General features: G+C 35.0%; 1 protein-coding gene across 1 annotated transcript; it reads right to left on the reverse strand.

Annotated features, from left to right (window-relative positions):
• Window positions 1–3,041: 3,041 nt before the first annotated feature.
• Window positions 3,042–5,245, reverse strand: LOC111917379 (UDP-glycosyltransferase 85C1). Its single transcript, XM_023913071.2, has 2 exons — window positions 4,636–5,245; window positions 3,042–4,133 (listed from the first exon to the last, which is right to left on the reverse strand). Exons 1-2 carry the CDS (start codon window positions 5,126–5,128, stop codon window positions 3,187–3,189), a joined length of 1,440 nt encoding a protein of 479 aa, XP_023768839.1. The 5' UTR covers window positions 5,129–5,245; the 3' UTR covers window positions 3,042–3,186.
• Between the last annotated feature and the right edge of the window lie 6,453 nt (window positions 5,246–11,698).

The following is an 11,698-nucleotide window of genomic DNA, read 5'->3' on the forward strand; positions in this document are numbered from 1 at the left end:
AATTCGGGAGGTTGACAATTATATGTAGCGCGACATTGCTTTAGATAAGGATGCATAGAAAGTTGTGTCTGAAGCAAAAAAGAATGGCATATTCTAGCATCTTTCGGTAAATTATTTATAAATTTATATTTAATATGTCCAATTTTGATTATTTTTAATTTGTGTAGTTTTTGTATTAGACATTGTTTGATTTTCAAGAGACTTCAAATGATCCCGCATCTCCACTCTTATGGGCGTCCCTATAATCAGATATGTATGTGTTATAGAGACCACATATATAAAGCTCATGAAGATTTTAAAGGTTTGCAAGGGTATACATAGAGAGATAGATAGATAGATAGAGAGATAGAGAGAGAGAGAGAGAGCAAGGGTTCAAGACCCCACAAGTATGGATGCGCGGTATTAGGATGCTACTGTTGATTGTTTCTTAGTCAAAAAATGATCTAATGTAAACACAAAATGCCAGAAGAAGCAACTAATTAAGAGTCATGGAAAGATGAGCACCTACAATAATGCTTCTTTCAAGAAATTAAGTTTCATATTTGAAATATTCGTTTAAGTATAACATATTTGTAATGTTTATTTAAGTATAACATATTTTGTAATTCTCTACAGAATTTGAATAAACTCGAAGCATATCACCGAGCACATGTCAATAAAATAGGGGAATTCGTTAATCCTTTAGTCGAAGAGCAGCATGTAAGTTTTTATTACTTAAAAGTGAAGTAGATTGTTGTTTTTTTATGTTACATTTGACTTTATATTGATAATCATTTTGAATACATAATGCTTTAGTTCGTGAAATTGCTCTACAAACTCAACCCATAACCACTTCCGATGGTGATGCGAATTTGATTGATTGAATAGACATTTTGGATAATGTGTTAGGTGCTCAAAGGGAACACGTGAGAGGCATCAGACGTAAACCTCCTTCGGCAACGCGTACAAGTGTTCCCTCGTAGTGGCAGTTACAATCGCACGCACCGCAAACAATCCAGGTACTTATTAGACGTTTAAGGACTTTGGTGGTCTTTGGTAACTTGGTACTTTGCAACATTGCTATAGTTAATGGTTTAATGCATTTATTATGAAATGGGTACTTTGAAACTTTGTTATATTGTTAAGGACCTTTACAGTGAATTTTGATAGTTTGACACTTAGCATATTTGTTAAGTGTTTAATATATTTGTTAATTGTTAATGACTTAATGTGTTTGTGACTTAATTTATTTTTTAGTTAGATACTTTTCACTTATATACTTACTCACTTTATCGGATGTATAGGTGTTAATGTTTTTTTTTTTTTTTTTTTTTTTTTTTTTTTTTTTTTTTTAAAACCCTACATTTTAACGACAATTGAAGATATTATCCCTCGTTTAAAAACTAAGTCAACATCAAAAGCTTTATTAGTTTAAGAAAGTTGTCTTTATTAAACTTTTGTGTTAAGTTACCAGTCTTTTTATTAGTATAAATAGAGGGTATATGTAGGTTATTTTTAATAAAGTTGTAAGTCCTTCCAGAAAAGTCTTGCATTCCAAGTGTTTTTTTTTGTTTTTGTTTTTTATGTCCCTGTTTGAGTTCACGCTTGCAACATCGAATTGATTTGTTGTTTTTATTGCACTTCCAGATACCTCATTTAAAATGAGCTTAACAAAAGTCAAACAAAAAAAATGAGAATGATACATTGATATTTTATCGTAACCTGTAAAGCTTAAAGGAACCGCGGACAAAAAAAAAAGAATAGGGTAAATGGCACAAAAAACACTATTTTTACACAGAAATTCGATTTTGACACCGTGTTATTTTTTGTGTCAATTTTGACACTGTGTTTTCCAATTCGTTACAATTCTGACCACTTGACCGGTTAACCAGGTTACATGCTGACGTGGCATGATGACGTGTCATTTTTGATGACGTGGCATGCTGACATTATATGCTGACGTGTCAAAATTGATTTTTTTTCCACAAAAACACTAAGTTTTCACTTTTTTTTTTTTATTTTGACACTAAGTTTAATTTTTTATTTCAATTTTGACACTATGTTTTTTTTGTTCCAATCGAACATCATTTATCGAATTTTGTTCAATTTTGTCTATTTTCCATTTGAAACCGTATAAATATATTTTTTTTATTACATTTTAAACCGTATAACATATTCTTTTCGTTTAAAAACCACATTTTTATTTAAATACAAGGTGTTTTTTTCTTACATTCAAAGCATTAGTTATATCATGAGAATTAAAACTAACCATAAGCTTCTAATAAGATGTAAAAATTTGATGGGTTGCAAACTTGATATCCAAATTTTGATCAACTACACGCCTATAAACCTTCAAACACATTTTAAAGTTGCATATTAATATAAAATACAATTTTTATATAGTTAATACATATTTATACATAAAAATATGGTTTGAGTGTAAAAAAAAATGTATTTATACAAAACTATGGTTTTTAAATGAAAAAAAAACATATTTATACGGTTTAAATGTATTAAAAAAATATTTATACGGTTTCAAATAGAAAATTGTCAACATTGAACAAAATTGGAAAAAATGATGTTCGATTTGGAACAAAAAAACATAGTGTCAAAGTTGAAAGAAAAAATTAAACGTAGTGTCAAAATCGAAAAAAAATGAAAACTTAGTGTTTTTTGTGAGAAAAAAAAATTCAATTTTGACGCGTCAGCATATCATGTCAGCATGCCACGTCATCAAAACTGACACGTCATCATGCCACGTCAGCATGTAACCTGGTTAACCGGTCAAGTGGTCAGAATTGTAACGAATTGGAAAACACAGTGTCAAAATTGATACAAAAAATAACACGGTGTCAAAATCGAATTTCTGTGTAAAAATAGTGTTTTTTGTGCCATTTACCCAAAAGAATATTACAAGAATAATGAGCTTCGCACTCAATTCACTTTTATACCCTCGCAAAATTTCATACATTTTTTTTTCTCAATTATACATCTCCATATCATCTTAAAAGAAAACCTAATTGGCATTAAAAATCAATCATTTTTAATCTAGACATACAACATAAATAGAACTAAAATAATATATAATTTGAGTCTAATGCAGATACATCTTAAAACTGAATTCTGATTTATCCTACGTTTGATCAATAGATAAAAGATCTAAGAAAAACAAAAACAAAAAATGGAAATTCAGTAAGTTTCCAGTTTCTACTTTCTCGAAAACATATTAATATGGTTGGCAAGTTTCTCAATGTTCAAAGAAGATGAACCTTTAGCACTGGTTGCAATTTCAATCTTTTTCTTCCACTCGATTGCCTTGCTCCTCATTCGTTTACCCTTCTCTCCTCTAATCAACTCCCTTGTGAGCCTCTCGACTTGATCCCTATTCACATTACTATCGATCTCCATGCCAACTTCCCATTCCTTGCACATTTGCCTACAATTAGTTGGTTGGTCCCATAAATATGGCCAACATAGCATGGGGACCCCAGCCGATAAGCTCTCAATAGTCGAACCCCATCCACAGTGAGTCAAAAATCCACCAACTGAAGGATGCTTCAACACTTCTTCTTGCGAACACCAATTTGCGATAAAGCCTCTCTCATTAATCATCTCTTTGAGTTCTGGAGGAAAAGAAGCTGATTCTCCAATAATCAAATTAGGCCTAATGATCCAAAGAAAGTAATGATTGCTATTAGCAAGTCCCCAACCAAACTCAAGCAACTGTTCTAAAGACACTGATATCAGGCTTCCAAAATTGACATAAATCACGGAATGTGGTTCCTTTGATTCCAGCCATTTAAGGCACCCATCTTCTTCTTTCCACAGACTGTAGCTCTTAATATCTAACTTCTTTGTTTCTTCTTCAAGGTTTATCGGATTTAGAAGCAACTCCAATGGCCCGATCGTGTAGACACGAGGAATCATGAGTTGGAGGGCTTTGAGGACGGTTGACTCTAACTCCTCAAATGTGTGGAGAATTATGTTTGGGACCTTCCTAGTCGCCTTGATGGACTCAATGACATAATTATAGTCCGCATCATTTGGGTTAGTGGTTCTAATAAAGCCCGGAAGGTCCTTTAAACGGAATCCTTCTAATCCCGGAATGCAATCTATTACTGTGTCAAGATACCCATTGGTAATGCAACTTTCATCTGAAACATTAGCAAAACTTAGTTATGATAATAGTAAAAAAAGTAAACCTTTTCCAAAAGATTAAATCATATCCTTTCTTAAGTTATGATAAAGAACAAATAAGTAAACATTTTGCAAAATGTTAGTACAAATTCATTTCTTGTAAGGAGTACAAATTTTTTGGGTTTAGGGATAATTTCAATCTTAATTGGCACACTAATACGGTAAAACTGAATAGAATGTGAATCTTATTTTATACAGTTTTTACTTGAAACATATCTTAAAAAAAAATTACTTTTTTGGGTTCTGTTGTTTTCAAGGAACTAATTAATTAATTTGATAATGTGATTCTACAGTAAGCTAACACTTGTGCTTCTTCGTCTCTCACCACTTTGATTTTGAAAGTAAATTACCACGTCTGCAGATTCTTAATACTTATATTCATATACACACGTTTACCCAACAATATCAATTTTGAACATTTTTATTTGCTTCGGAATTGGAAGGGGTTAAGAAGCTAACCTTTTAGTGGGATAAGTCCTTTCTCAATTAGAACCGGAGCTTGGTAATAACCCATGAAAGCACAAGCAGGAAATGTCCAAAAATGAATGATCGGGACCTTAAGCTTCTCAGCAGCTTCAACGGTGAAAGGCATCATACCATCTGCAAGAATACAAGTAGCTGGACTCTCTAACCTTCGCATAAGGTCAAGAAAGGGATCCAAGAAGTTGACTAGAATAGAAGCAGTGACTGCATACATGAAGTTTGGTGTACCCTCGGGAACACCATCGGGAATGGTCTTGAACTGGAACCCTGGTTCACCATCGAGAGAGTTTGGCCCTCCGGACTTGAGTAACTGCTTGTGGTTAACCTCGGTGTTGACGAAGGTTATGTTTAAGCCCTTGTGGTGCAGTAGCCTTGCTAGTTTCAGCATGCACTTGATGTGGCTTTGTGCTGGATATGGTACGAACACCACATGTGGCTTGCTTTCAGCTTTCACCAGTACTGTTTCCATCTTAGTGCGTGTGAAAGATTTATGATATGTTGAATGCGTAGCCAGACGCTTGTTATATAGAGACACGAGAAGTGATTACGTGAAGATATTGTGTTTGTGTGGATTCGAAATTTCCTCACACCGAAGCAGAATGATTTATGAAACACGTTTTATACGTTTAATAATTTCATAATTTAAGAATAAAATGTTATTTTCTTGGCAGCTGGCCACAGGATTTTATATTCAAATTAAATTTTTTGTTTTGATATTTATACGTATAATTGCAAACCATACAATTAACATTTCTCTAATAACCTAATATATAACAATGATACATCATGTGGCTGTTCAGCAGCCCCCCTTTGGTGCATTATATTATATTATTATTTAATTCATATATCAATATCACTCTCATGTAATCAGGTCCACGCTACTATTTCTTTCTTGTTTGTACATTTTGAATGATAGATCATTGACGCCTGGATGGTAGACCTTGGATGTTCACGTGCTGCTTCTCGATATGTGGTCCTTTATACTGTCTGTCTGTTGTTAATTTTTTATTTTATTTATATTAGCAAATTTTATAATTACATCTGATAAAAGTTATGTAATACGTATTATATACAACTAAATATATTTTCCGTGTGCCAAATTTGAGACTTCCCCGGCCAAAGGTAGTTGGGCGACTTCTCTGGGTCTCGCGAAAAATGCGAAAGGGAATTGATTCATATTTTTCTATACATAACAATTTATGATTTCCATGTGCCAAATTTGGGACTGCCCCGGCCAAAGGTAGTTGGGCGACTTCTTTGGGTCTCAAATGCGAAAGGGAATTGATTCATATATTTCTATATATAACAATTTATGATTTAAAATGTTCTATTATATAATTTATAAAATATAAATTATTGTGTATGGAAAAAATATATTGTATACAAATTAATTTGGAATACCAACACTACAAGAATTACAACTATTAGCGACAACGCCAATAGCGGCTACATGGACCTTAGGCCGTTGGTAGAAGAGCTTAAACATTTCTGGGACTCAGACATACGTATTAAAGATGCGGCGACAAACACATTCTTGATGATAAGAGCTATATATGTTTTTGTGGACAAGAAACGACTGGGCAGCTCGTAGTAGTCTATCAAGTTGGAGTAGGCAAGGGTATAGAGCATGTGCTACTTTCAATGAAGACACTCTTTCGTACCGTGCAACAAATAAAGTCGTATATATCGGTCATCGTCGTTTCCTAGATGCTAATGATCCGTTAAACAAAAGGTTGGACTTTAACAGGATGGAAGAGACAATACCCTCTCCGAAACACTTTAGTAATAATAACATACAAGAGCAACTAGGTCGTCTACCAACTCGTAAACCGAGTAAACATCTTGAGCATGGAGGTAGTGAGCCAAAACGGCAAGATGACGGGTTGAACCGGTCGAAACGAAGCATTTTCTTCGAACTCGAGTATTGGTCTTCTCTATAGTTAAAACACAACATAGATTTCATGCATGTCGAAAAAAATGTGGACGAGAGTTTGTTAGGTACTCTTCTAATGAACGATAAAAGTAAAGACACATCAAATGCACGTGAGGACTTGAGAATTCTAAGCATTCAGAGAAATGAATGGTTGCAAAAAAAGGGTGACAAGTTTCATAGACCCCATGCAAGATACTCTTTTACGAAATCTAGTCGACAACTCTTTTGTAAATTCATAGAAGATGTTAAACTGCCAGATGGGTTTAATTCTAAGATAAGTAAGAAAGTGAATGATACCAATACTAACATTATTGGGTTGAAAGCGCATGACCACCACATTCCTGTGCAGGTTGATTTGGTAATTTTGGTTTGTGGTGATTATTTGCTAAAAGCTTTGTTAATTGAGTTTTTGTCCCAAGTGCAAGAAATAACAATGTACCTTAGTTTTATGTCTCTAGTTGAAAAATAACAATGTACTTTGGCATCATAAAATGCATGTTGATTTGGTAATTGTGTTTTTGTCTCAAGTGCAAGAAATAGCAATGTACTTTTGGTATATCTTGTATTTAAGTGCAAGAAATATGAATGTACTTTGGTAGTTTTTGTTTAAGTTTGATAATTTAACTTATAAATTTATATATGTTCTTATTTATTATGTAGATAGAAAATCTTCGGGCAATGCTCAACGATCCGACATGTAGGGAGTAGCTTTATGCGTTTTTTCAATCGGGGAATAATCAAGGAGGAATCGATGGGAATGGCGATCGTGGTTTGTCGGATAATTAATTTGTGTGTTGTATGTTAGACTTGGCATCACACTTTTCTAATTGCTAGAATTGTAAAACTTTGGTCGTTTATTTGATATGAATTTATTATAACAGTATTTGGTATCTAATCGGATGTTGTTATGTAATTTTTTTTTCTGTATTTAATGTCGTAATGTATCAGTTTTTTTATACACAAAATCGATGATTAAAGAAGATTAAAAATAAAAAATGTTATTACCGGTGACACTATTAAAGGTGACATGGGCATTAGCGGCGACATGGGCCTTAGCGGTGACGCAAAGTATTGCCGGCAACGGCAACAGGAGCATTAGCGGCGACAACTCTTTTTACCGACGACATTTTGATCAATAACGACAGAGCAGTAGCAGCGACTTATTACCGGCGACATGTCGTCACTATTACCATTACCGGCGACTTGGTTAATCTTTACCTGCAACTTGTGTCGCCACTAATTGTCGTTTTTCTTATAGTGCAAAAAGCATCTATTTTGTACTTGTTATATTTCGTTATATAATGACAACTCATTGTTTTAAGCCCGATGAACTAGTTTTAGGGTCTAATCAGGGGCCATAGTGGTAGTGGGAGCCAAGTTCGACTTCCTAAAGCATGTGTTGTGGATTTCTAGTTTCCAAAGCGCCATCAACAATACCATGATTTTTAAAGAAACTTCAAACACCATCGCTTCTACTTCCTCGAACAACAACAATTAGTTTTTTATCTTTTATTCGAGTTCTTATTGTTGTTCTCTTCTGATTTCCAAAGTAGTACGATTTCTTATTCTTCTCTTTTGATTTATGAAATTTGATTTCTTATTTATGAAATACCATAAGACTCAATTGATTTCTTTTTGAAGAGGAAGACTGAATTTAGTTTTTGAAGTTTAAGTCCACTGAGGGTTAGCCGTTGAATTTTTGACCGGTTTGACTTTTGGTCAACGATGTGGGGACTTAGTCTTGGAAGGGTAAAATGGTATTTTATCCAAAGGAGGTTTGATAATGAGCCTAGACCATTGCAAATTGGTTATTACCTAAATTGTTAATTAGGGTTTTATTATGTATATGTTTAGAAAGAGGAGACTTGATATCGTCTGCCCAAGTGTGTGCTTTATCTAGTCTTCAGGACAGAGATGAGTTTCTCACTACACTCGTGGGTCGAAGGTAACAATGTTGGCCCACTAGATTGTGTTATGTATCTTTGTGTATTGGATGTGCTATGCTGTAGTGATCTGTTAGATTGATATATATGTATAATTACATGTATTGTTGGTTACCGTTAATCTGTTGGATATGTCGACATAGTGCGGTAGGGTTGAGGCGGTATGGCTTTGTGTTGTAATCCAACAACATCAGAGCAATCCAGTATGGTGACTGTGGGCTGAGGCAATCTAGTCCGATGATTGTGGACCCAATTTTTATACATTGTATATGTATTGTTATGTTAGGTATTTTGGGGGATCATTTAGCTTTTGCTTACAGATGTGGATTCAAATGCTTTTTAGATACTTATCGAATTGCGAAGGTGGGACTATACACATTCACATCAATGATTTTATGATTCGAGGTTCTACATTGTTTTCCTAATAAATCTGATTCTAAATTACGGTTTTTGAACAAATGATTTGAATTAATGTAATTTCATTAGAATATTTTTTATTCTATTTTAAAAAGGAAAAATTATATTCTGGAATTTGAGACGTTACAGGTCGGTATCAGAGCCCTGGTTTGAGGGACTTGGATGAACATTATTGTTAATCTAAACTAAAACTGGGATCTGAGAATTTTCACAAACATTTTCAAAAAGGATTTAATAAAATAGTTGGGATAGAGATATGAACTCGGTTCCTGGTCATGTTCTTTTCTGATTGGTGGCATAGTATTAGGAACATGGATCTCTGACTAGGCTCTAGTTTTAGCAGGGAAGATGTGGTGTGAGCAGTTAGTCGGAGTTTGGATAGAAAAGTGGTTCCCAAAATACCTACTTTTATTGTATATATATGTTGATAGGAGAACTGTTGGAAATGCATGCTAGTAGATAGGCTAGAAATCCTTCAGGAATAACATGTTAGAATTGTCTGATATTTGAGATTCCTTATAGCCTAGGTATTGTCTGGTAGATTGATTGTTCGGCCATTGATTGCTTTGTACTATTTGAAATTGACATTATTACTATAGTTGTATAGTGTATGAATCATGGTTGTACATAACTAAGATTTTATAGCATGAGAAAGCTCGATTTATCTTTATTTCTTGTTCCTTTTCTGGTTGTGGGCTTATGGTAGAATACATTATTCGCATGTCTATCAAATCCAGTGTTATTTATGATTATCATACCCAAGGCGTATTCATAGTTGGGTGTAGATTGCTAGAAGGCTAGCAATAATGAGGATCTAATTGTTACTCTTTAGAGAGTAAGTATAAGGAGTATGCGTACCCTAGTTGCTTGGGACCTACTGGTCTAGGTGATTTGTGGCGATCCTTTGAGACAAATATTGGTAGGTGTGGAATGTAGTACGGGACCATACTACTGGAAGCATATAAACCGTACGCTTATCAAGGAAATCACAAGTTATGAAGGTCGGATGGTTGAGTAATCATCTGTTAGGGATAGTTATATTGCGTCCTTGTGTTGTTAGTCTTTCAGTTAAGGTTGCTCTGGATGAGGGTGAAGTTGGTGTTTCATCGGGCCCAAGTGCCCATGGAATTTTAGACCTGAAGGGTACAGATTTGTACGAGCTAGTTGATCTTAAGTGGTCGAGGACCTTGTTCAAAGTAGTGCCAATTTGATTCGTGGATCTCATTTAAGAAGCGAAGGCGATGATTGAAATGAGGATTACAACCTGAGGATGGGTGGTCGGCTGATGACGAGGATATCTTCCTCTACGATGGGGTTGTGTTCTTCCAACAACCTTTGTTTAAGGGAGGAGGGATCGGATGTGTGTCAGGCGACATATGAAGGAAAGGAGGGATGTTCTCCACATCATTTTATGTTGTAATGGGGGTAGTGTTCGGTTTGTGGTGAATCGTTTCCAATTTATAGCAAGAGAATATTTGAGGCTCAACTGTTCTTTTGATCAGTGGCCTTGGTGAAGGCGATGCTGCATGTCGGATAGGTAATGCAGTTCTCAAAAGATCGGGTGTACCCTAGAAGGTTCAAGATATTCCACGGAGAGTTCTATTATTTGTTAATTTTGTCAAAGTTATCATTTGAGCGTCTATAAGGAATTGTTGAAGCTTTAGTGGAGAATAAGGTTATGGGTAGATTCTTTAATGTAGGTTTTGGTTGCATGAAGTTCGGTTCGCAAAGTGTCTTGTCAATCCAATGGTATTCTAATCAATTTCGCTAAGATTAATGTGGAAATGCTGGAACTACTATTAACTAAACAGGCTGACCTTGGTGCTTTAGACCCGTTCCTATTGGAGGATACTCGCCAGGTATGTTAGCGGTGAATTCTCGTGTGAGGAATCTCCGACGGTTACTACAACGACCCACCGACTATCAATTTCACAATATCACTAAATCAAAATCTGATAATCCATCTTAGAGTAAAATGACCATTTTACCCTTGATTAAAGTCAACGTCCTAGTCAAAGTCAAAGTCAAGGTCAACTCACAGTCGACTCAACTCGTCGAGTTACTCCTAACTTGACGAGTTCGCAAACTCCTAAGACTCATGATCAACCGAGTCAACTCGTCGAGTCCCTTGACAGACTCGTCAAGTGCTACCTGGCATAGAATCGGGACAACCCGACTGATCTCGTCGAGTCCCTTTCTGGACTTGTTGAGTTCCCCTTTCTGTTTGGGTTATCTTAATGGATTAAGCGCTTACACTTCAAATCCAAGATTTACACTTCCGAAAAACCCTTACAATGCCCTTTTAAAGGGAAAGTTTCTAACTTTACGCATTAGTACCTCTTCATAAAGTGTTTAGCTGAAACCCTAATTCCTTGTGTGACAACCTGAAGTTTTTTTCCTTGTAAAATCAATCAAACTTAATTCAGACTTGCTCTTGCTATCATTTAGCATTGTTTGGAGTCTGTTTGAGTGTTTTAAGCCTAGTACATCCAAGGAATGAGTGTTAGCAAGTACCTGTAAGATTCATTGTGCAACAGTCAAGCTCTAAACTCCATCATGTGGAGTATACGACCGTAAACTCAACCATGGCCAAAAACTCTAGCCTATAAGTATGAAGCTTGGGCCATTTTCTTCACTTTTTCCATTTCCAAGGCTTGGAACTCGAAAACTCTCTTAAGTATCATAGGATCTTGATCTAAATCCTTCAAAAATGTAAGTGTTCTTTACTCTAGTTATTTTTATCCTT

The sequence above is a fragment of the Lactuca sativa genome, chromosome 1 (assembly GCF_002870075.4).
Source record: "Lactuca sativa cultivar Salinas chromosome 1, Lsat_Salinas_v11, whole genome shotgun sequence".
Taxonomy (NCBI): Eukaryota; Viridiplantae; Streptophyta; class Magnoliopsida; order Asterales; family Asteraceae; genus Lactuca; species Lactuca sativa.